The sequence below is a fragment of the Tachyglossus aculeatus genome, chromosome X1, assembly GCF_015852505.1.
Source record: "Tachyglossus aculeatus isolate mTacAcu1 chromosome X1, mTacAcu1.pri, whole genome shotgun sequence".
In the NCBI taxonomy this organism is placed as follows: Eukaryota; Metazoa; Chordata; class Mammalia; order Monotremata; family Tachyglossidae; genus Tachyglossus; species Tachyglossus aculeatus.
In genome coordinates this window covers 95,849,643-95,876,083 of record NC_052101.1, presented here as the reverse complement: position 1 = coordinate 95,876,083, position 26,441 = coordinate 95,849,643, and the positions used below count along the sequence as shown (strand labels likewise).

General features: G+C 47.9%; 1 protein-coding gene across 4 annotated transcripts in view; it reads right to left on the bottom strand.

Annotated features, from left to right (window-relative positions):
• Positions 1-26,441, bottom strand: part of ARIH2 (ariadne RBR E3 ubiquitin protein ligase 2) — a 71,131-nt gene that overhangs the window by 29,548 nt on the left and 15,142 nt on the right. For 3 of the 4 annotated variants that reach the window (XM_038740034.1, XM_038740035.1, XM_038740036.1), the window contains exon 4: positions 782-849. In XM_038740034.1, coding sequence (XP_038595962.1) covers positions 782-849 — 68 coding nt within the window. Of the gene's footprint in view, positions 1-781; positions 850-20,245; positions 21,990-22,140; positions 23,050-26,441 lie in introns of those variants that run through there. The other variant, XM_038740037.1, reaches the window with a different exon arrangement.

Genomic DNA, 26,441 nt, shown 5'->3' with positions numbered 1-26,441 from the left:
GTATCGGAAACTTAGGTTTCGGGCACACGGAAGAAAACAGGAATTCCACCTTGACTATCTCAAGTGACGATACATGTGAATCTGTGGAATTGCCAACAACTATAAACCGGCCTTTACTGTATGTTCCCATCAGAGAGGGGATTTTTTTTTTTTGGGTGGGGGGCTGCTTTTTGGCTGGTCTCCTTTCAACTTTCATACTCTTCAAACCTAGCACCTCTTCTGATGAGATGCGTTCATCTCTCTTGCCAATTGTCAAAGTGAACCTCCTCCTGGATGGGCTGCTTTTGAAGGGTGAAATGAGGAACATAAGCGACTGTAATCGCGCAGGCTCGACGCCTGCCTTAATAAGTACCCCTACATCTCAAGAAACCTTTGAAGAACAGCGGAAAAAAATATGACTTTTCTAGTAATGACGATGATTGTGGCATTTGCCGAGCACTGTTCTATGTGCCAGGGCAGATATAAGATAATCAGGTCAGACACAGCTCCTGTCCTATCTTAAATGGGGCTCACAGTGAGTAGGAGGGAGAACAGGTGTTGAATCCCCATTTTACAGATGAGGTCACACAGCCGGCAAGGGGCAGAGACAGGATTAGAACCCGGGTCCCTCAGGCTCCTAAGTCTCTGCTTTCCCACCAAGCACGCTGCTTCTCTAGTAAATTATTCAAGCACGCTGCTTCTCTCGTAAATTATTTACTAGTAAACATTTCACTTGGAAAGGTGCAAATTCATTTTAGAGTCTAAAACGCAAATAACCTCCCCACTCCCTACGGACACTTACCTTTCCAATATCTCTGAGACTTGCCAATGGAAATTAACTAATATAAGTTTAGCAACTGAGTGGGACACCTGAAAAGAAATGAGGGAGAAGAAAAAAAAAAGAAATCAAATTTGAAAAGCACTTCCAGGGATTCCTACATGTTTAAGAGCTATTTATCAAACCTTCCCCAAACCTAATACTCTACTTTGGGACAGTTCTGGCTGACATAAGGAGAGCCTGTGAGCCCGTTGTTGGGTAGGGACCGTCTCCGTATGTTACCGACTTGTACTTCCCAAGCGCTTAGTACAGTGCTCTGCACACAGTAAGCGCTCAATAAATACGACTGAATGAAGGAATAAGGAGAGTTTACAATAGGCAATGCTGATGACCCTACTAGGTTAGTTATCTCAAAGTGGGCAACATCACACAGACACCGAAACCAAACTTTTTGAGCTTCGGGATTCCAAAGGCTCGGGCTCTGCAGGGGTGGCGCGGCACTGAAAATCGGCAATGGCTTTGGACAGACAAGCGAAGAGGCAAAGTCGCTTGCCCACCCTGTAGGCCTTTTACTACTAAAAGCCCCCCCAAAGCAACAGTTAGCAGCAGCAGCAGCATCGATTGAGCACCTTCTTGGGTGCAGAGCACTGAATGAGGCTCCTGGGGACAGGCAACAGTCAGCTCGTTGTGGGCAGGGAATGTATCTCCCAACTCTGCCATAATGTACCGTGCTCTGCACACAGTAAGCGCTCAATAAATACCATTGATTGATATGATCCCTGCACTCATATACTAGACACTTGGATTTTTTTAAACTCCAAACTTCATTCACTTGAGCCCCCTCCTTCATCTCCCCCTCTCCATCCCCCCCGCCTTACCTCCTTCCCTTCCCCACAGCACCTGTATATATGTTTATATGCATTTATTACTCTATTAATTTTACTTGTACATATTTATTCTATTTATTTTATTCTGTTAATATGTTTTGTTCTCTATCTCCCCCTTCTAGACTGGGAGCCCGCTGTTGGGTAGGGACCGTCTCTCTACGTTGCCAACTTGGACTTCCCAAGCGCTTAGAACGGTGCTCTGCACTCTGCACACAGTAAGCGCTCAATAAATGCGACAATGAGTGAATGAATGAATTAGCAGCGTGAACAAAGGGAGATGAGCCAAATGAAACCAAATCACTAGGCAACAACTTTCTGCTTTGGCACACTGGCTCTTTAACGTAGATAGACAGATAGCACCGTAAGCCTCTCTTCCTCACTGACTGAACGCAGAATTTCCTCCTTCCGGGAAGAATTAGATTCGACCATGCTCACAGTTCAATCATTTCAGCTACAGAAAGAAAAGCAACCCATGGCACGCTCAGGCTCCCTGCCCTGCGGAAAAGATGCAGCTGGAGATGGCAAAGGATGAAGGGAGGAGAACTGAATTCTGGAATGGGACACCCCTAATTAGTGGGAGGGGAAAAAAAGGAGTCTACTGGTTCCTGGCAAATTGCTGCAACCATTTTCTCAGTGGTGACCGGTAAAGGAATACCCCATTGTCCCCTAACCCGTCTTGCAAAACCCTGCATTTAAAAAAAACACCTCACACTCTAGCACTCCGTACAATGGAGGCCGCACACAGACCGTTTCTTCCACCACCACATCAGGCTGTATCCAAACAAGCGTGTGATGGCGGAAGAATGCTCCGCAGTTCCCTACTGAGGCTCTTGCCAAAGCACACGTTGTGGCAGAACTGAGTGCCCTGCCTTAATTTAAGAGGCTTTTAGCTTTACCCGCTTCTAATCCGTTAAGAGCAGTAATGAAACCTTCCAGTTCTTGTCAAAGCTCAGAGCAACCAGAAGCCCAAGGAGACTTTTATTAAAACCAATTGGGTTCCTGTGACTCATTCTTCCCACCATTTACGGTCATTACGGCTAATGAAATGGAACAACTAAACTGAGCCAATCTCCTTATGAAGAAAATGACCGTACAAAGCCCTGGTGGCATACCTCCTCACAGAGACCTCAATGGCATGGACCCGCTGAGACCTACGAGCCTGGAGGGGGACGCTTGGCTTATATACTTACACAACACTTCCTCCACATATGGAACACAAAAGGAGATGCCCACGGGGTCTCCAAGATGCCTCCGTTACCACCCCTCTTCAAGAAGAAAGACGAAAGATCAGACCGTGGCCATTACTGAGGCACCATATTACTCTCCGGTGCTGCCAAGATCCTAGTCGGAGTACTCCCGGCGAGGCCACTGAAGACTACGGTCAACCAGACGCTCCCGGAAACAGACTCGGATCACGGCGTGGCAGAGTGGACGTGATTTTGGCAGCCCGTCGGGGATGGGAAAAGCGCAGGGCGCGGCAGCAAGAGCTCTATGGTTCACACGGACTTTATGAAAGCCTGTCATGAGTAGATGTGGACTCTGAAAATCGCTTAGTAAATTTGGCTGCCCTGAAAAATTCATGAGGATTTCTGAGACTATTTCATGACGGCGTGGCTGGCTGTGTCCAGACTAAGAGTGCCCTGCCAAACTATCCTCAACCACCAATGGGTTAAGGCACGAGTCCGGAGTTAGCTTGGCTCTGGGTAACTTATTCTAACCGGCCACGTGAAAGATGCCAAGTGCTAGAATACGCTTCCACTTCCCTAAAAACACTCCGTCTTCGAGCCCAGGGACACTGGGCCGTCGACAGACCACAGAAGCTCAGGGGCACACGTCCACGACGCGCAAAGGATTATAAGCTGTCTCGCCAAATCAGCCGAACGCTACGGGCTGACGGTCAGTCAAAAGACAACGGCGACGAGAACAGAGAGCGCACCACGTCGTATCGGCCCCCATCGGGGGAAGCCAGGCACACGGCAAAAAGCCATATTCGTAACTCGGAACGAGATGCTGTCAGAGAACGCCGGGCCCGCCCAACAATCTAGCGGTAAGACGGAAGTAGAAAAATCGAGTCAAGGTGGCCAGCACGCCCTTTGGGAGACCGTAAGCGTGCGGCAGCAGGCTCCGGATCAAACTGAAGGGGAAGAAAGCCGCTCGGGGTGTCCAACATCCTCTACGGCTCGGAGACCTGGACTCCCTACAGGTGACACAACCCTACACCTTGGTCGGCATCACTCTCGGGCCGGATCTGATATCAAATGGCAAGTCTGGGTTAAAAAACACCGCAGCCCTGAAACGTAACCACGTCTCCAAGAGCTGAAGCCCGGCTCGCCTCTGCACGGCAGCGCTAGATAACTGAAAGTAAGGAAAGAGGGAGGAAACGCCTTAAGAACTCGGTAAACAGAGTTTCGGGTAACGGTGCAACTCGGCTCAGAGCTGGGAGAGGACCGTGGCAGGCGGACCGGCATTAACCAGCGCTTAGAACAGTGCTTGGCACCTAGTGAGCGCTTAAATACCATCATCACCACCGCACTGCCATCAAGAGACGTATTTTCTATTTTGTTAATGATGTGCCCTTAGCTTTCATTCTATTTGTTCTGACAACTTGACACCCGTCCACGTGTTTGGTTTTGTTGTCCGTCTCCCCCGTCTAGACTGTGAGCCCGTTGTTGGGTAGGGACCGTCTCTGTATGTCGCCAACTCGTCCTTCCCAAGCGCTTAGTACAGTGCTCTGCACACAGTAAGCGCTCAATAAATACGACTGAATGAATGAAAGGGAGGGACACAAGCTCGAGAAGGGAGAAGCAGAGTGGCCTCGTGGATAGAGGACACGCCTGGGGGTCGGAAGGCCCTGGATTCTAATGGCGGCTCGGCTGCTGGGTGACTGTGGGCAAACCGCCTCGCTGGGCCTCGGTTACCTCGTCTGGACAATGGGGATGAAGACTGTGAGCCCCATGTGGGACACGGGCTGTGTCCGACCTGATTAGCCCGTATCTACCCCAGCACTTAGTACAGTGCCTGGTACGTAGTAAGTGCCGGTAAGTACCATAAAAAGAGAAAAGGAGTTTCATAAAGATGGTTGAGATGAAATGCAAAATCAACGCCAGGGACTGCAAACAGCAAACAATCATATTTATTGAGCGCTTACTGTGTGCAGAGCACTGTACTAAGCGCTTGGGAAGTCCAAGTTGGCAACATATACAGTCCCTACCCAACAGTGGGCTCACAGTCTAGAAGGGGGAGACGATATAGCAACAGTGAAAACACTTGGGGTGGTCAGGACTGGCGGGGGGCTTTTTTTTTGGCCCCACGCTACGTGAAATTTCACCGTCAGTGACCGTACCTCGAGAATGAAGGAGAAATATATAAAGAAAATGAATCTAGAATATAAAACCTGAAGTGCTTTGTCTACACTGTAAGTTCACTGCAGGCAAGGAATGTCTGTTACATTATTCACTCAATCGGATTTATTGAGCGCTGACTGTGATGCTGTTATTATACTGCACTCTCGAGCGCTTAGTATGGTGCTCTGCACGCAGGAAGCGCTCAATAAATGTCTGACTGCTCATCAGGTTTCTCGGTACACCTTCCTGTCTAAGGAAACCTGTTCGGTGTCAGTCAAGAAGCTGTTTGCTCACATTCATTCAATCGTATTTATTGAGCGCTTACTGTGTGCAGAGCACTGTACTAAGCGTTTGGGAAGTACCTGAAGTTACTCTAGAGCTACCACATTCCCCAGTGAAATGAGAGAGCTGACAAGAGAATAATCACGCTAATTTTGCTGTATTTTAGGCAACCCAGTTCTCGCTTAGAACAGTGCTCCAGTGCTTAGAACATTGCTTGCCACATAGTAAGTGCTTAATACCGTTATTATTATTATTATTATTGTAGGACTTCATCTGCGACTGGGAAAAGCAACTGTAATATCAATAGAGCATTTGAAGTATTCCTATTTATTTTATTTTGTTGGTATGTTTGGTTTTGTTCTCTGTCTCCCCCTTTTAGACTGTGAGCCCACTGTTGGGTAGGGACTGTCTCTATGTGTTGCCAATTTGTACTTCCCAAGCGCTTAGTACAGTGCTCTGCACATAGTAAGCGCTCAATAAATACGATTGATGATGATGATGATGATGATATTCCTTCCCGTACCGGGAGACATTTAAAATCATGCTTATCAATGAGCTAAAAGGGTCAAGCAGTCCTCTGGAAGGGCAAATCATGGCTTCTGCCATTCATTCAATCATATTTATTGAGCACGTACCGTGCGCAGAGCACACTGTACTAAGCGCCTCGCACTGTGATTTATAGCAAGCCCTCTGATAGAGATTTGCAATGACTGTAATGGTTCTAGTACGCAAAGGCAGCTGGAAATAAAGCTTAGCAGCCTGTACCCGTCGCCCAAACATACGTAAGCCCTGTCAAAGAATCGTTCTGTCAGTCGATACCATCGTCATCAACAGGGTTTGAGGCCTTACCATGCGCAGGGCGCTGTACTAGCATCTAGTACATAGTACACAGCTCTGTTAAATTCCCTTTTCCATAGAAAAACCGAATTTCCCCTCCCCACAGCACCTGTATATATGTATATGTTTGTATGAATTTATTACTCTATTTTATTTTATTTTGTTAATATGTTTTGTTCTCTGTCTCCCCCTTCTAGACTGTAAGCCCGCTGTTGGGTAGGGACCATCTCTAGATGTTGCCAACTTGGACTTCCCAAGCGCTTAGTACGGTGCTCTGCACACAGTAAGCGCTCAATAAATACGATTGAATGAATGTATGAATGTACTACAGAGCTGTGCACCTAGAGGGCTATTGCTTGTTCTTCAAATGAAGTCCATTTCCTTTCATTTTACAAAAATATTACGTCATCACAAAAAGTCCACCTTATAGGTCCATGTTCACCTCTCCGTTCTCATCCACATAATAATAATAATGGTGGTATTTGTTAAGCGCTTACTATGTGCAAAGCACGGTCCTAAGCGCTGGGGATACAAGGTGATCAGGCTGTCCCACGTGGGGCTCGCAGTCTTCACCCCCAATTTCCAGATGAGGTAACAGGCACAGAGTAGCTAAGTGACTTGCCCAAGGTGTCACAGCGGACGAGTGGCTGAGCCGGGATTCGAACCCACGACCTCAGACTCCCAAGCCCCCGCTCTTTCCACTGAGCCACGCTGCTTTTCTAAAAGTTTCTCTGAGCTCAACCATAGCACAGCCCCATTCTCCACACACCCACGTGTTAACACGGCTTCCCTGCAAATCTGCCTTAGTGACCTCCCCTCAAATTGCAAGATTACTAAATACGGGGGCATTAAATAAAACATTCTTCATGTTGACAAATAAAGCTTGACTGTGCATCACATGAAAAGCAACATGGCAATTTCACGCAAGTTCTGGCCACTGTGAAAACTGGGTTAACTGATGTTTGCCACACACTGAGTGACAGGAGTCCACTGCTGTTTTCTAATCCCCCTCTCCATCCCCCCGTCTTACCTCCTTCCCTTCCCCACAGCACCTGTATATATTTTTGTACAGATTTATTACTCTATTTATTTATTTATTTTACTTGTACATATCTATTCTATTTATTTTATTTTCTATGTTTGGTTTTGTTCTCTGTCTCCCCCTTCTCGACTGTGAGCCCACTGTTGGGTAGGGACTGTCTCTATATGATGATGATGGCATTTGTTAAGCGCTTACTATTTGCGAAGCGGTGTTCTAAGCGCTGGGGGGATACAAAGGGATCAGGTTGTCCCACATGGGGCTCACAGTCTTAATCCCCATTTTACAGATGAGGCAACTGAGGCACAGAGAAGTGACTTGCCCAACGTCACACAGCTGACAAGTGGCGGAGCCGGGATTAGAACCCACAACCTCTGGCTCCCAAGCCAGAGTCTCTATATAGTCTATATAGTCTCTCTCTATAGCCAGAGTCTCCCAAGTCTCTATATGTTGCCAACTTGGACTTCCCAAGCGCTTAGTACAGTGCTCTGCACACAGTAAGCGCTCAATAAATACGACTGATTGATTGATTGATTGAACCCACCAAGGAACTTGCCACCATGCTACTATGCCGTGGCTCTTTTTTTTCCCCAAGTCGCACTTCTATCGATGGATCCATTTTAGCCCTTCTAGCATGATCGACAAAACCAAAAGAAAACCAAATATGTAACGAGGATATAAATACAAAAAATGCATTTTTTTTAAAAATCACCTGACGATCAGGTTTCAAAAATCTGGCTCCTAAATCGGAGGGCTGCTTTGGCCTCAAACTATCCCAGAGTACCTCAAATTAAAAACCAAAGTTCTGGAGGGGTCAGGGCACCGGAGCTCTTTGGTGCGTGCGCCTGGGGGGTGGGCACGATTTGCAGTTACTGAAATGTTTGTTTTCTTCACGGTTGTGAGGCTTCCATGTTTTTATGTGTACGCAGATGGGGCGTTAATCGATCAGCATCAGTAACACAGTGACCTCTCCCAAATTGGGGAGGTTTCCTTTTTTTTCCCAAGTCCAGCAAATTTGAAAATTGATTTTTCCAGCGGCAAAAATTAGCTCCACGTGACAGCTGAAAAATACGGACACAGACGCATCACAATCAAGGTGAAGGAACACCTGTGGCTCTGTGAGGTTTGCCGAGACAACAGTCGGCCACCTCTCTGGGTGCCACAAGAAGCACGCCATGCCAACATGATGACACCACCATTTTTTGACTGACCACCCAAAAGCATAGTTTTTTTTCTTTTTTATGGTATTTGCTAAGCACTTATTATGTGCCAGGTACCGTACTAAGCACCGGGGAACGTACGAGATGATCGGATCGGACCCAGTCCACGTCCGGCACGGGGCTCCCCTATCTTAAGCCCCATTTTCCGGATGAGGTAAGAGGCCCAGAGAAGTGAAGTGACTTGCCCAATGTCACCCAGCACACAAGCGGTGGGACCGGGATTAGAACCCAGGTCCTTCTGACTCCTGGGCCACACTGCTTCTCAGTAGTTGGGTCTCCTCCAAAGGAATAAAGGTTATACATTGAAATACTAGCTCATTCTATTAAATCATATAATATAATCAATATAATTCTATTAAATAATAATTATTACTATTATTATTACATAGTAGCGCTACCACTATGTGCCAGGCACTGAACTAAGCACCGGGGCGGATACAAGCAAATCGTGTTGAACACAATCCCTGTCCCACGTGGGGCTCACCGTCTTCAGCCCCGCTTTCCAGATGAGGGAACCGAGGCCCAGAGAAGTGAAGTGATTTGCCCAAGGTGACACAGCAGACAAGTGGCGGCGCCAGGATTGGAACCCATGACCTTCGGATTCCCAGGCTCGTGCTCTATCCACTATGTCACGCTGCTTCTACGGAAGGACGTCCCCTCCCTAGTAGTCTCTATGACGTGAACCGAGGCATTTTACAGATTTAAATGCACAAACTAGGCAGAGCCACTTTCCCCAGTCTTCCCTGTATATATGTTTGTACGTATTTATTACTCTATTTATTTACTTGTACATATCTATTCTATTTATTTTATTTTGTTAATGTTTGGCTTTGTTCTCTGTCTCCCCCTTCTAGACTGTGAGCCCACTGTTGGGTAGGGACCGTCTCTATATGTTGCCAACTTGGACTTCCCAAGCGCTTAGTACAGTGCTCTGCACACAGTAAGCGCTCAATAAATACGATTGACTGATTGATTGATTCCCTTGTTAAATAATTACAGACCGAATCTAGACCGTGAGCCCGTTGCTGGGTAGGGATCGCCCCTATATGTTGCCGACTTGTACTTCTCAAGCGCTTAGTACAGTGCTCTGCACGCAGTAAGCGCTCAGTAAATACGATTGAATGAATGAATGATGAATAAATACAACTGAATGAATGGGTCTTGTTTAGAAAGGGCAATTTAACAACTGTCGATCAGGATCTGAGAAGGCTACAGTGAAGTTCACAAGAACTGGAAAAGGTCTCCGGGATCCGGACCCCCGGAACACGCTCGCCACTGGGAACGAAGCCCCCCGGTCTGGGGTTTGAGGACTTAAGCGCGAACGAGGGGACAGGTGGCCTGGAAAATCCTGTGGATGTTCCTCTTCCGTGTTGAAAGGACCCTACCATGACGGTAGGTTCAGAGACTCTCCTTCAGGAGGCAATTTCCCCCTCCTACTGAATGAGAGAGAAAAGGGACGAGGGATGGAGGGACAATTACTGCCCAGGGCACTGGTAAATGAGTTGGAACTAGGACCCAGGCCCCCTAAATCACATTTTCCGTGCACTCTCCGTAGCCCTGAGCAACTAGTCGATGGAGGAGAACATTACTAGCCCAGGGGCGAGACCGCCCTGGGGTCAACAGCATTCAAGTACCAACTGCGTGCAGGGTACTGTACTGGGTACGCGTGGGGAACGGACAGTCTGCACCAAGGCAGGCCGAGAGAGAGTGATTTATATCAAGTGCATACTTATTTTTATACGTTTCCTATGACATGGCTGCATTAAAGTCATTTATGCTCATCAAGCTCATTTGTGCTTTCATAATAGCCATATCAAAGAGGGGCAACTCTGGTAAAAGTGGATCTCTGTTCTCGGTTGCTAATCCACACGCATAAACAAACAGCTGAGCTATTCGGAGAAATATTTTGCTTTAGAAACCTTAAAAAAAAAAAAAGAACTAACATGCAAGAGATCAGACAGGAACGTCCTCCAAATGCTCCTATAGTCTTAGAGGATTGCTCGCTGCAGACAGGGAACCTGCCTCCAACTCAGATCGCACTCTCAAAAGCGCTCAGCACAGTGCTCTGTGAGCGCTCAATACATTACGATCGGATTGCTTGATACGTCGGCGCATCTGTCGGCACACAACGGGCCTCCTCCTCCCAGCCCCCGAAAGAAAGGAAAGGTGACCAACGTGAATTCCCTCCCAGTTCAGGAAGGAGAGGGGGGTATGAGGAAAGGTGGGAAAGCGGGAGAGAGGCCGGGAAAAGGAGCGCCCTATCCTCTCCACTCCTCCACTGGGGAGGTTGACAGGGGACAGCGGAGAAGCATCTAGATCCCCTAGCTCCTTCGGTCCTGAGGGGAGGAAGTATGAAATGGGGAAGGACTAAAAGGTTGAGGGAGGGGTTTTAAGTCAGTCCAGTCGTCCAGCTTTGGCCGGGATGGGAATGCGATATTTCTGGGGCGGGGGTGGTGGTCAGGGACCGTCCTGAAAAAAACAACAACTGTGTATTTGGGTGAACTGGGCGTACTTCTGCAAAACAGCAAGTACGATGTCATCACGTCGCACTGCAGCGTAACACGTGATGTCATGCGTATCTCATTCCGAATGCCCGTCAATAGCCACCCTAGTCTCCGTGCGTTATTTCCTGCAAAGGGGTAAGCTCTTCCCCAGGTTTCCCTCCTAGTAACCATGCTAAGAAGATGGAAAGGGGAGGAGAGGAGTTTCTGAGAGGACAGAGTGCAGGAAGGGAAAGGGATCAGAGAGACAGCTATGACCTTGTTCAGAAGGGAAAGGGGAAGAGCCAGATTTTATCCTGCCCCAGAGGACGACTGAATCCATCAATAGTATTTACTGAGCGCTTGTGTGCAGATCACTGATTTAAGTCAAGTGGGGTGAGGTGGCCCTGGAGCGGGCCAGGACTGCTTGTCTACACAAGATGCCTGAAAAAATAAACTTTGTTTTTCCATGGCATTCGTTAAACATTTACTACGTGCCAGGCACTGTACTAAGCGCAGGGGTAGACACAAGCTAATCAGATTGGACACAGTCCATGTCCCATATGTAATCCCCATCTTACATATGAGGTAACTTGGGTACAGAGAAGTGAAGTGACTTGCCCAAGGTCACACAGCGGACAAGTGGCAGAGCCGGGATGTCTCCGAATGCTAATCTACCCAGTGTAGAATCAATGGCTTGCTAGCTACAACGGAGCATATATTTTGCAACAGAAAAAACCCTCAAATCTTTCTACATAGCTACACTAGTTTTAAAAATACGTAGACTGTAATATGGGGTAATAGATTGATTCCTTTGACTAGCTAAAGCCAAATTTCAACTTTCGGGATCCAAGTGTTTGGGACATGAATCAATTCATTTTGTAACCCCAGTGTCCCCTGAAACAATTGAATTTAACACTAAAGCTTGCAGAGATGGAAAAAGGCAAATTTCCTAAGTCACAGCTCAACTGGACCTCTCAAACGATACCTAATCTCACTCCCGCCTGCTTCCAGTAAGGTTTTCTGCAAATTCTCCTCTCCACAAATGAATCATCTTCCACGTCCGCCTCACACATATACGGCAAAACTGACACCTCACTCGGTGGCCAATTATTCACTTGGCGGGCAGGAGGGAGGATGGTATTTCTGGAGTGGGAATGATAGACCCGATGAGATCCTCATCAGGTCTCCTGCAGGCACCTCTGCCGCGTTCACGATCGGCAAGGGTCTCGCGGAAGAACATTTTCCACCGCGCCCATCGTCCGCCACAAAAACGGCAACACCTGGATTGGCAAGGGCCTAGACAACATGAAAGCCAGTTCTCTTCCTGGAGTCCTGCGGCTTAAGACGGAGACTCGAGTTGGAAGAGGGAAGTTCACACGGCGGAATGTTTTCAGGGAAATGAAAACATATGGTATGAAGTACCCTATTAACCGGAATTGGAGCTTACGGTAAAACATGACCCACTGACAATTACCAGTAGTGCGCTATTACTCAGGGGACGTCGGCTGCTCAATTGGTTTTTCCGCGTCGAAATCCTAAGCTCCGGAGTGCCTTCGGTTTAGACGGACAGCTACCGAGGGGCAAGAAAAAGCAGTGCGAGACGGAGGGCCACGAGGCAGCCCTGCACGGGCTGGAAATCCAAGGGCCGGCCCGCCTCCGGCCCAGAGGCTCGAGTGGAAATAAATGGGGGATGCACCCGCCCGGGGAAGGGTTGCTCACCTGCGGAGAGTGAGTTTCCCAGCCACGGCTGCTTCGCTAAACGGCGCTGGCGATTCAGCAGTACCTCAGCTGGGGATCTGAAGGAGGGAGGTGGTCCTTCAGATTCGGTTTGTGATGGTGGGAGCTGGCAGGTTTTAGCAAGAATGTTCCCCGTTCAAAAGGGCAGCGGCTGGGCACCCATTTTCGGGAAAGGAGACATCAGCCCTGAGATCGCGGAGGCTTCCTAAGCCAAAGCCCGTCACCGGCAACGGATGCGGCTGCCATCCGCAAAAGGAGGGGAAAGTCTTCTAGCTCAAGGATTAATATTCTTAACTGTTCTGCAACACTCCTTTTCGCCACGACCAGTTGCCTCCCAAGGGAATGAGCAAGGACGATTTCACTGTTTTAAGGGCCTCGTCTATTGCTTGCGTTCATTGTTAAAATTTCACCGCTACCATCACGTAAAAGGACCAAACGCCGGACAATGGGTCGAGGGAGGGGCACCCGACTGGTCACAACAGAACAAAATTGATTAGATGGTCATGAAACAGAATGTACAATTTCGAGTATCCTTTGGTTTAGAGACGGCTTTATCCAATCAAGCTACTTCACAATGTTTGTTGCAAAAAGACTAAATAAAATGATATTTATTCCTCTCTGTTTCCAAATGTTTATGACGGAATCTCTATAAACCCCTTATCCTAAGGATGAAGACCACCGCTAAAACGAACCCATGTCCTTGCTTTCTCTAGTGCTTAGCACACTACTGTTTTTCCCAATATTAACCTTCCCCCCCAATGCCTCCCGAACAAGCAGAAGTAATTAACTCTCCCTGGTTATTACATATGACCTGAACGACAGATCAGGAATCAGAAACAATATTTTAACCCCATCTCAGCAGCGGCAAAAAAGGGCTGTTTCCCGTCCCCAAAGTATGCACGGTACCCATTCTTAAAAGACAAAGAGATTCATGTTTTTACAATGCTGTAAAGGAAGCTTATGAGTTTTAATGGGCTTCTCCCAGGCTCTACTTTAACTTGCCAGGTCCCTGAATAAATTGCTTCTTCCCACAACTGGTCAATGGAGCTATTCAGAGAATCTTATCCATGAGCAAAAAAAAATGCTCTATGATTCCAAAGTCCACATAAAAACACCAGGAATTATGACTATGACGATCACTACACACTTCACCATATAGAAGACGATCCAAGTTAACGCATTCAAATGAAAAGGAGCACTGTTTGTGATTTCCTAAGATTCAGGTTTTAGCTAAAAGTTCAATCAGGACTCTCTCATGAGACAACGCTACTCTCATCTCCACCTCTTGCAGGAAAAAAGAGCGCCTGATCTTACTAGACAGCAGGATTTCTAAATTCTTAGTTTCAGTTTTAGTCAGGGGAGCAGACATAATCCCACATTACTATCCAAATTTGCATTCGAGCTGCTTCTTTGAGGATCGGGAGATGACTGACGGAGTTTTGGTTGTCAAAATGACGACCGTAGTCCGATTTTTTTCTTTGAGCAAAATGGGCTACATTGTGGCTACCTTTGTAGGTGACACTTGATACGCTTCACACACCCTTCCTTGGAACCATACGCTCAATCTCAAACTTTCAACTCTGCCAAAATCTTACAGGGTAAAACTGAGGCTCCTGCAAAACTTAGAGGTAATTACTTAAACAATGCTTGCCGGGCTATGTCAGAGGGGAAAACTAAATACGCTCTAAGCATGACACTGCACTAGAGTGAGACTTCAAAAAATATCACAGAAGGATGGTGGTGGGGCGGGGGGATCGGGGTGAGCAGGCTCGGATTGACTCAAGTGCCCCCATTTAGGGCAATAATAATTATTATGGTCATTGTTAGGTAGTTACTACGTGCCAAGCGCTGTTCTAAGCACTACAGCAGATACAAGGTAACCAGGTTGCCCTACGCGGGGCTCGCAGTTTTAATCCCCATTTTACAGAGGAGGTAACCGAGGCACAGAGAAGTGCCTTGCCCAAGGTCACACAGCAGACAAGTGGCGGAGCGGGATTAGAACCCACTTCCTCTGCCCCCCGAGCCCGTGCTCTTTCCACTAAGCCACGTGGCTTCTCTTAGTGGACAGCAAGTCACTAAGGATGCCGAATCGACAGCAACTTCACGGCATCTCTTCCGCTACGGACCTCGGGGCCCAATAAGAGGGTCAACCATGGCGGCACGGGAAGCGAGACGGGGGCCCCTCCGAGGTTTCAGGCAGAAAGAGTCCACACTTCTGGGGCTTAACTCAAGTTGGGTTTAGACCTGCCTAGGCAGGGCTGCGTCCCTGAATTTCAGTCAGCGTAAAGTTCTGGGCTGTCATCGGTCCAGAATCTGGAACACACCTAAGTGTCCAATTTACGGAGAATAAAGAGGTATCGCAGAAATACACTCTGCTCCCCCGAAAATTATTTATATTAATGTCTGTATCCCCCCCCCCCTTCTAGATTGCAAGCTTGTCGTGGGCAAGGAATATGTCCATTTATTGTTGTACTGTACTTTCCCTAGTGCTTAGTACACTGCTCTGCACACAGTAAGCGCTCAATAAATATGACTGAGTGAACTGTACTTTCCCAAGGGCTTAATACAGTGCTTTGCACACAGTAAATGCTCCATAAATACGAATGAATGAGTGAACGAAAAACTGCTTTGCTTTAACACCTTAAACGGAAAATTGCAGAGTAGTGCCTACATCTTTTATGAGTCAAACAGAAGATAATCACTTTTATAAAGATCCCTAACAGCGCCATTCTACTTGTCTCAATCACTACGGGCCTAAATTCTAAATCATACGCCTCTTCTTTTAATCGTTTCCGTTGCACTGTCCACAAATGAACTGTCCGCCACTGTTCCCATCTTAAAAACCTTACTAAAAATCCCATCTCTTCCAAGAGACCTTCCCTGACTAAGCCCTCATTTTCCCACTCTCTCCCTTCTGCACCACCCATGCGCTTGGATTTGTACATATTTATTACTCTATTTATTTTACTTGTACATATTTATTCTATTTATTTGGTTTATATGTTTTGTTGTCTGTCTCCCCCTTCTCGACTGCGAGCCCGCTGGTGGGTAGGGACCGTCTCTATATGTTGCCAACTTGGACTTCCCAAGCGCTTAGTACAGTGCTCTGCACACAGTAAGCGCTCAATAAATATGACTGAGTGAACTGTACTTTCCCAAGGGCTTAATACAGTGCTTTGCACACAGTAAATGCTCCATAAATACGAATGAATGAGTGAACGAAAAACTGCTTTGCTTTAACACCTTAAACGGAAAATTGCAGAGTAGCGCCTACATCTTTTATGAGTCAAACATAAGATAATCACTTTTATAAAGATCCCTAACAGCGCCATTCTACTTGTCTCAATCACTACGGGCCTAAATTCTAAATCATACGCCTCTTCTTTTAATCGTTTCCGTTGTGCTGTCCACAAATGAACTGTCCGCCACTGTTCCCATCTTAGAAACCTTACTAAAAATCCCATCTCTTCCAAGAGACCTTCCCTGACTAAGCCCTCATTTTCCCCCTACTCTCTCTCCCTTCTGCACTGCCCATGTGCTTGGATTTGTACATATTTATTACTCTATTTCATTTGTGCATATCTATTCTATTTATTTTATTTTGTTAGTATGTTTGGTTTTGTTCTCTGTCTCCCCCTTGTAGACTGTGAGCCCGCTGTTGGGTAGGGACTGTCTCTATATGTTGCCAACTTGTACTTCCCAAGCGCTTAGTACAGTGCTATGCACACAGTAAGCGCTCAATAAATACAATTGATTGATTGTTGGGTAGGGACCGTCTCTATATGTTACCAACTTGGACTTCCCAAGCGCTTAGTACAGTGCTCTGCACACAGTAAGCGCTCAATAGGTACGATTGAATGAATGAATGTACGCTTTAAGCTCTTGATAGTATTTATTTTAATGTCCATCCCCCCTTGTAATCATAATAATAATAATAATGATGATGGTATTTATTAAGCGCTTACTATGCGTCAAGCATTGTTCTAAGTGCTGGGATGGATGCAAGGTCATCAGGTTGTCACAGTCTTCATCCCCTTCACTTCATCACTTAACAGAGAAGTTAAGTGGCTTGCCCAAGGTCACACAGCAGACAAGTGGCAGGGCCGGGATTAGAACCCGCGGCCTCAGACTCTCAAGCCCGTGCGAAGCTCCCTTTGGGCGGGGATTGCGGCGACCAACTCCGTTGGACTCTCCCAAGTGCTTAGTGCAGTGCTCTGCACACAGCGGGCCTCAAATGCCACTGTGGATTGAATTGGGCAGTATAAGGAAACTGGCTCAAGTTGGCAGGGAGAGAAGGTAAAGTTGCAGGGGTCAAATCCAGGAAAGGTCTGACGGCAGAAAAATCCCCAACAGAGCTGTACTAAGTGCAGACGGAGCACGAGAACAAACGGTGACGTTGTCCCGCTTTTCCCTCCCGCACAGTGTGTGCGTTTCTGGTCGGCCTCAAGACTACAGAAATTCAACAGTGCGAGGAGAGGCCGTTGGTTTGAAAATTTCGACGTGGCCTTTTGCAAGCCAAGGGCCTTTGGGATTTCTTCTTCCTCGACGGGAGGACCCCGCTGGTTTACAGAGCTCGGATGAAGCGGCACCAGTGATCTGCTGACGGGTTTATCACTTGATTATGGACAGTCGGAGGTTCAACTCCGACTTTTTAAATCTCTGTTCAGTATCCGACAGTGACACTTTCTTTTCCAGGAAACTAGCTTTTCTAATTTCTGGGCCTGAAATGTGGGCTTCCGCCCAGGTGCTAGCTGTGTGGTGTTGTTGGCGCTGGGGTAATAATAATAATAATGATGATAATAATAATAATGGCATTTATTAAGCGCTTACTATGTGCAAAGCACCGTTCTAAGCGCCGGAGAGGTTACAAGGTGATCAGGTTGTCCCACGGGGGGCTCACAGTTTTAATCCCCATTTTACAGACGAGGGAACTGAGGCACAGAGAAGTTAAGTGACTTGCCCAGAGTCACACAGCTGACAATTGGAGGAGCGGCAGATACAAGATCACCAGGTCACACACGGGGCTCACACCGCAAGGTAGGATGGTTTTTGTTACGCACCTGCTACGTGCCGGGCACTATACGAAACACCGGGGTGGACACAGATAGAGTTGGACACAGTCCCTGTCCCTTATGGGGCTCACAGTCTCAACCCCCATTTTACAGATGAGGTAACTGAGGCACAGAGAAGTGACTTGCCCAAGGTCACACAGCATGACCTTCTAGACTGTAAGCTCTTTGTAGGCAAGGAATGTGTCTGTTTATGGTCGTAGTGCTAAGTACAGTGATCTGCACACAGTAAGCGCTCAATAAATATGACCGAATGAATAAGTAGGAGGGAGAACAGGTATTGAATCCCCATTTTACAGATGAGGGAACTGAGGTCCAGAGAAGTTGTGACTTGCCCAAGGTCACACAGCAGACAAGTGGGAGAGTCGGGATTAGAACCCAGGTCCTTCCAACTCCCAGGCCTGCAACTCTATCCACTAGGCCATGCTGCTTCTTGTCTGCTGTGTGATCTTGGGCAAGTCACTTAGCCTCTCAGTGCCTCAGTTCCCTCAACTGCAAAATGGGGATTAAAACCGTGAGCCCCGTGTGGGACGTGGATTGTGTCCAACACGCTTAGCTTGTCTCTACCCCACAGTACAGTGCCTGGCACACAATAAGCACTTAACAAATACCATGACAAAAACCTAGAAAACTGTTTCAAACTACAGGCACACCCTGGCTCACAACCCGACCACAATAAAGCCGCTCCAGGCTACAACCAAAAACGGCTGCCTTATCATGGATCACAACCGCTCCGGAAATCCAACCTGGATTGTCCGACGTCAACCCCCATGCCCTCATTTGACCATGGATTACAGTCAAGAAAATCCCTGCCTCCCTCCACAGCAGAACACAGATTATGCAGAAAGCAGTAAATGCACCTGAGAGGAAGCTCTGCCCAGTCTGTATCAGGTTTTCAAAGCATCTAAGATGACCCTTAAGCGGCTAACCACGGACACTGTTCGACTTAGGCCGCCACCGTTTAGAAATGGACGGTCCAGCTATCCATGAGTTACCTGCAGCTCATTCCAAGGAAGCACCCGACGAGGACCCAAAACACTGACGACCCAACGCGTCGTTCCAAAACGCCAAAGGAAATGAAGGGGATATGGTTTCTCCATCATCGGCTACGATTTTGAGGTTAAAAGGTTTTGTAAATCGCCAAGAAAGCAGGTGCATTTATAAATATCAATGAAGCCCCTAGCAGAGAGATGAGTTCCAGAGGTATACAGGAGTTGGTGGGCTGTAACGTGTTTTATCAAGAAGGCTGCTTGCCGCTCAATGCTAAATAAGACAAATTCTCCACTCAAATCGAAAAACCACTACCAGCCAACAAAAGCTTCTACTTCTGTAGCCTCCTGCAAAGACTCAGTCACCTAGCTCCCGATTCCTTTCACACTGTGAGGTCACGCTCTGAATTCAACAGGACTCGACCACATTAGAACTCCTCATTTATTCAACCTTGCAACGGTCCGCTTTGAGTTCAACGGTAGAAAAGATAAACAGCAGTTTAGTGATGCTTATCCCTACGGTCCCTAGCACGTGAAAATTTTTTTAAGTACTTTTCCAGCGGTTCAGAAATGGATCCTCGTTTATAACGGCATGCAAGTCTAGGGGGAAAACGTACCCCACGATACAACCATATCGAGGAACATAATCAGATTGTATCGTGGGGTAAGGCTGTACAGTCCTTGAGGTTCGGCAATGCTGCAGCCTCCTTTCTTGCGCCTTCCCTCCTCCCCCGCTCGGAAACGGAGGATTGCGAAGGGCTAGAGAGCGGTCTGAGCATGGCCTGAGCCTGCTTGGGTTTGGCTTCGGACCAGCCTGACCCCAGAATCTTGGGTTCTGAGGCATCGGCAGGCTTTCCGGGCACCGTTAAGTCTTCGAGCACAGAGTAAGTTGAATTGAGCACCTGTATTCCAATTGCTTCTGAGGCTCGGGTAGGACATTTTCAGGTTTGTGGAGCCTCCCCTCCACATGAGGCGGCGGGGCACAGTGTTTGGGGGCTTTGGTTTTCTACGTTTTCTCCGGCAATTCAAGTCGAAGGAAATTCTAAAGCGGTTCGTACCTAAATCCATCTTGTGGGGCCCCCTTTGCTTAAGAAACCACTTGCCCAGCAGGTCGTATGTCCAAGGAATTTATTCAGTTGGGTGGAAGCTCTGCTTTGGGTTTCCAGGAGTGAACTTTCAGAAGTGTGCTGGAAATGTTTAAAAGAGATTTTCAGGAATCTGAGGTATTACCAGTTAATACACCAGAATTCTTGAATGGCATAAAATTTCATAACAAATATCAATATCAGTAAACAGAAAGCCCAGGTAACAAGTATGTTTACAGTTCACAAATGATGCACACAATATGTTTAGTAGTATATTTGTTGGAAAAGCTGAAAGTACAGATCGCAATAGTGTTAGATACAATTCCTCTACACACAAGGATACAATGAATTTTTCTACTATTTCTAGCCTATTTGCCTTTGGTAAACAGACTTTTCCTTCTAGTTCTCATTTGTCCTTTGTAACTTCTTTAGCCAAACCTTTCTGGAGGAAGCTGATGGTACAACCTAGCAAAAAGGTTCAAAAAAAAAATTTTCACCAGCCTTTTTCACACTTACCAACGTCATAGTGATGGTACCTCTGATGGCAGTGAGCATCAGTAGCCTGAAAAAACAGGTTGTAGTTTCAATTTTTATTACAATATATCAGGCAGTTGTCAATTTAAGCCTGGGCTATTTTCCTCTCGACACCGTGGACTTGGCTAAAGCCTGCATGACTGCATCAACAAAGCCTCCTTTAATATTAGTTGAAAATCCCTATGAGTCGAGGAGGGGGTGAGTTTTGAGCAATGGATAAGCTACGCGGAGCTGCACGGGAGGGTTGAGTGACGTATTGGAAGGCAGAACTCAATCAGGGAAAGTGGGACAGGCCAATTGTGGTGACTGAAGGGTCACTAGGGCAGAGTCAATCATTCAATCAGATCTTTGAGCGCTTACGGTGTGCAGAGCACTGTACTAAGCATTTGGGAGGGTACAATGCGACAATAAACGGACACATTCCCTGCCCACCACGAGCTTATGAGAGTTAAGGGACTGAGGGCGCAACCGGAATGGAAGACGGGCGTTGGAGAGAAGGGGCTGGGTTAGAACTAGAAGGTTGAGGACAAGAGAAGGCTTAGAGACAGGGCAAAAGAATGAAAATGGGAGAGTGAGACCGGGGAGAGGAAGTTGAGGGGGCTATCTTGTGGGAATAGGGGCAAAATCCAGGGAGGTAGGGGAGATAGTCAAGTTGGTCCAGGGAGAGGGCAGTGGGAGTGTGCTGAACTTTGAAGGGTCGGGGGGAAAATGTAGCAAGGGGGTGAGAAAGAGGAGAGGATGACAGGGGGTAAAAGCCGAGTAGTTGTGGGAGTAGTGGGAGGGGGGGCCAGGGTGGAGGTTCTCAACTATATTTGGGGGACAGCGAGATAAGCGGGCCCAGAGTGGGAGAAAAAAGTCAAATCTACTCCTTCGATACTGCTTTGGCAGCTGTTAGCCTCCGACAAAGACCTAGCAGTAAATCAAAATCCTGCCGGAAGACTGAGGAATTACTGAGACCCCCTTCCTTGCGGTTTCCACTGTACTTCACTGGAGGGCGGGCTGTGCTCATTTTTTCCATTGCTCTCGTCTATCAAGGCAGAATACTGGGGGTGGGGGGAATTATGTTCAGGAATATTTCTGGTTGCAGCATCCACAAGTCACTCATGTACATATGGTAAAGATCATGGAAAAGAGTTTGACCATTTCCCCAGAATCCTATTTCAATCAATCGTATTTATTGAGCGCTTACTGTGTGCAGAGCACTGTACTAAGCGCTTGGGAAGTTGAATAGAATCCTGCACAAGGTTGGGTCAGCCGACAGGCCCTGAGCCTGACTAACCAGGTTGGAGAAACCCATCTGGCTAGGCTCGGGCGGCACCCTCATTTTTGAGGGGGTGGGGGACAGGGAGGAGGGGGGAGACTGACACCTTGCTAAGGATGCCGTGCATTTTGGGACGTGAAATCTTTCCTAACACTGGACACTAGAGAGTGTGGAGGGACATCACAAAGGGAAGGACCTATACTGTTACCTTCTATAGTAACGTAACCCAGCAACATCCTGTCCTTCAAAAATGTCTGCACACGCATCCATCAGGGCTTTCTGAGGAGTGTCAGAAGGGCTGCGGAAAGAGTGCAGTCCAAGGAGGTTTGGGGGAGGCTGAACAATAGCCAGCCTTGCCACAACTTCCCATGGCCCGGTCTCTCCAAGGTTCAGCAGGGGGAGGCTGTAGAGCCAGCCTCTTCGGCCCAATATTTTACCGACCCTTTCGCCTTTCCTCTCCTGGACCTCTCCTCTCCCCCTTTTCGACTGTGAGCCCACTGTTGGGTAGGGACTGTCTCTATATGTTGCCAATTTGTACTTCCCAAGCGCTTAGAACAGTGCTCTGCACATAGTAAGCGCTCAATAAATACGATTGATGATGATGATGATGATGGACCACCCCCCGGCCCCCGCCCTGGCCAGGCTGGCTCCCAGTTCTGGGATGCCCTGTGGCACCCGACATCTGTCGGCTAAGGTTCGGTAGCCCTCGTACCAACCGCCGCCAGACGCAGGGGCTCACAGAATGGGTATTGGGGCACTTCTGGCTTGGACCGGCTCAGGCCTATTTAGGCGGCCCTCCAACCACCTCGCTGTGGCCCAAAATGGCAAACTATGAGGGATCATCAGAATCCGGTCCGGTTGGATCTGTGCCAATCCAACCCGATCCAGCTGCTTAGATCTCACGCACGGGGAGATTATTTTTCACTCACCTCCTGTTGGGAGTCCGGAGCTGCAGGTGAGTGCAGGGATGCCTAGGTCCCATTTCTGAACGAGAAAGAACCCACCTCGGGGGGCAGAAATGGGGCTCTAATACTCCCGCCTCCCCTGCAGCCCTGGAGTATGAGGAAGAACAAGAGGTCACCTGAATTCCCTTTCTGAATCTGGTAACGGGCTCCCAAGGACTCTCCTATGGCAGAGTCACAGAAAGGGGGACTCGGGCATTCCCCTGCTCCCTGGCAGCTGCAGGTCCCTTGTGGTGGGCTACCTACAATGGGACCTAAAAGCCCAGGTCTCTTTATTATTCAGAGGAGGCTGGGATCCAAACACTTCCGATTCAAGTGTTTTGGGTTTCGTCTTGTACTGCGTAGCGGCCAGCCCTATTTGTGTGGGGCTCAAGTAGGGGAGAGAAAGGAGCCAGCGGTCTCTTCCCTCCCCCAACCTGGCAGAGAGATTGAGGGAGAAGGGTGGACGGAGGAGAGAAAAGGATAGGAGTCGGAGAGAAGGAACCTACCTTGATTCAGGAGAGAAGGTAGAATGAGAGAACTGGAGATTTGTCTTCAGTTGCAGATTGAGAAGTGAGTCTGCTGGTTGGGGCCTGGGTGAAACCCTGGTTAAGAGGGGTGGGGCGGGGGGGGGGCGGGCCACCTACCTGGACAGGAAAGTCCGGTCTCATTGGCCCCAACCAGCAGAACAGCTGAAAATGAACTGCAGACTAGGGCGGAGGTAGAGCTCATCTCCAGAGGCATACCCCGGGCTACAACCACCCCACAATAATCGCAACCCGGAGACACGACCTGCATTAGTTGATGTCTCTTTCCCCCATGCATACGCCCCACAGAACCCGATGTCCAGCCAACTGCTACAGGCACGTAAATCCCTCCTCACCCCCTCCAGACCTGGGCAGAGAACGGCGAGTGGACTGTGGTGGCAGCTCTGCCCACCGTTTGTGTCCGATTTTCAAGGCGTGGAAGAGACTCCTCTCAACAGCTAGTCATAGCAGTTGTTCAACTTGGAAGGCAACAATTTGGAAATGGGTGATGAGGATGTCGATGAGTTAACTGCATCTCACTCAGAATGATCATCCAACGAGGACCTCGTCAAGGGTCAACAATCCACTGCATCTTTGCAAACGGGTGAAGTTACGGTTTCTCCACCACGGGCTAAGATTTTGGGTTAAGTCTTGCATCAGTTTTCAAGAAAGCAGACGAATTTGAAAATATGAAGACTATCCCCTTATGGCAGAGGGAAGTTCCAAGGTGCGCACGTTGTTCAGAAGGAGCTAGTGGGCCACAAGGTGTTTTATGAGGAAGGCTGCTTGTTGTTCAATGCTAAAAACAGACAAATTCTTAACTCAAGTTAAAAAAAAAAAACCACTACCAATGAGCAGAAGCTTCTCCTTCTGTGAAGAGGAAATCATATTACAACTCCTTATTTACTGCTACACTCCATTTAGCACTCTTAACTGGTTCTGGGACAATAAAATGTTAAGTGAGAGAGCGCTTAAAGCAGTTTCCCATAGGAAAAATGCATCAATGCGTTCCTGAGTTCAAAAACATTGACCAAAACAATATAAATCTATGAAGTGATCCAAAAGACAAAGTAGTTAAAGCTAGCTATTAAAACTTACATAATCAAGCTGAAATGTAAATATGTGCCGATAACAAAAAATTGTAAAGTTAAGCAATTAAATGTTAACTTAGGTATACGTAAAACAGAAAACATCTAAGTGCTTCCAGGGCTGCTCTCCTCACTTACTGGTTGTTTCTCTTCAGTCTCAATGGTCACGTCGGCGGGGATGTCGTCGTCTGAAACAGGGCGCCTAGAAGCTCCCAAAGTTAAAGGTGCTGTGCTGATGGAATCTGCGGCAGGTGCCAGATTTGGATCTGAACAGAAAGCTCTCAAGGGTCATCTGTTACTTGGCCTTGTTCTTCCCAGCATGTGGTTCTTTGTAGCGGTTTGCCGTACTGTGCAGAGCTCCGGTGACCGTGAAATTTTGGCCCATACTTCGATCGTCTTCTTGGGGAGGGGCGGGGAGAAACTACACGTCTTCCAGAAGTTCAGTCGCAAGTCCCAACGTGTACTGTGGCTACAGTCCTGGCTGAGGGATCTTCCTCCAAAGCTCTCTGCTGATCCAAGCTAGCCAACAGTTTGTTTTTTTTTCATGAGGGTCATCACCAATGTCAGACGGCTCTGGGTCATTCACGCCAAGTCTCTTTCCAAGGCTGCTGCTCTTTTTGATGGCCCGTCTGGTCAAAGCCTTGGAAAATCTGGCACATAATCCCACAACAACCTTCACCACACCCCATCTGGGACTCTGGAGGCGATTTCATCCTACCTACTTGCACGCCTGATAGGGTAGCCCTTCCAAAAACGGGGAGCGTAGGACCACTCTTGCCGTCAGTTGCTCTGACTGCCCGATCAAAGTTTCAGCCGACCCAAGAAACTTGTACGATACCCTGGTCTGCAGAACACAGGTGGGGTTTGGAGGGAGGACGATAACTTGAACATGCTGACTGAGACCTTCAAGGGTGGCTGGATGGCCAGGGCAATGCCAAGGAGCAGCACAGGCCTGTAGGCGAGGTTATTTTTTGACCCTCTGCGCCTTGACAGCTAGACAAAAAGAAGAAGCGAACCAGTTTTCAAGCACTATACGCGTTATTCAGGCTTTCATACGAGCTTTCCAGAGCAGGTAAAGGCTTTTTGCAAACTTTAAGAGCCCTAGGGGTCTCATAACGACAGTGTTTTTGGCTTAAAATATCCAGCTGCTCTGCCTCCAATCAACAGCATCAAGCAATCCTTCAGTACCTTGAACTCTCACGTCGCCTTTTGCGGAAAAGAATGCCACAAAGGGACCTTCATTTCTGTGACACACCACTTTCATCCACACGGAACACCGGCTGAGGTCCGTTTACCTTTCTCCGCTATTAGTTTTGCCAATGCTAGTTTACGGGCAGCAGCACCTTCTGTGCTTGCGCTCCCGGCCTTGCCAATCACGATAACATTACGCCGCCGAGTCAGACCCTTGAACCTACCAAACCGTCCTCGGTTGGCCTTAAATCCCTCCAAGCCTCCATGCAGGTGTTCACGCAAACTCCGAGCCTTAGCCTGAATGCTTAAAAACCTCAATGGACCCTGAGTCTGGGTTGGCTCTTCTATCCAAACGCAAGTAAGCGCTCCCTACTATAATGTAGGCTTAACTCCAGTGACTGGGGTAGTGGTCTTTCCCGATTCCCCGATTTTATCCGAATTCTTAATAACCAATCTCGCTGTTGGCCCCCGATCAAACCATAAACTTGGTATCGATGCTCACTCGAGGCCAGACGTTCCAGCACTTAAAACTGCCAGTCTTCTCTGAATGATAAAAATACTCAATGATAATACTCTGTCCTAGCGATAGTACGTTTTATCAGTTCAGTACTTTGTAGTCAACATGTACTGACCCTCTTTGTATTGTAACAATTTGTACCGAACCTTCAATGCAAGACACAAATGCCGTACACCCGCCCCGCACGGCAGCTGAGTGGAGGGCCCATGTATGCCTAACCCAGAGAACACAAGAATGCTCCTCAGAGCGCAAAACCAGAGAGATAAAGGACAATCCACAAAAACACAACTATTCGTTATCTGCTCTCCCCCTCGCCCCCAAAGCCCACTCCTCCTAATTTTTCCATCTAACATCGGTAACACCGCCACCATCCCCAACACAGACGCCCACAACCTCAGCATCATCCTGGACGCCTAGCTGTCTCACCTTCAACCCACCACCGTATCCTGCCAGTCTTTTCTACAAAACGCCTCCCGGATCTGCCCCCTTCCTCTCTATCCAACCATCTACCACTACGGTCTAAACTCTAGTCATACTACCGCATCAGCCTCCTTGCTGGTTTCCCTGCCTCCAGCCCCTGCAAGCTGCCAACAGATCTCGGGGAGCGGCGCTCAGCACTCCTCTCTCCACTCCTCCAAATCGTCCACCGGCTT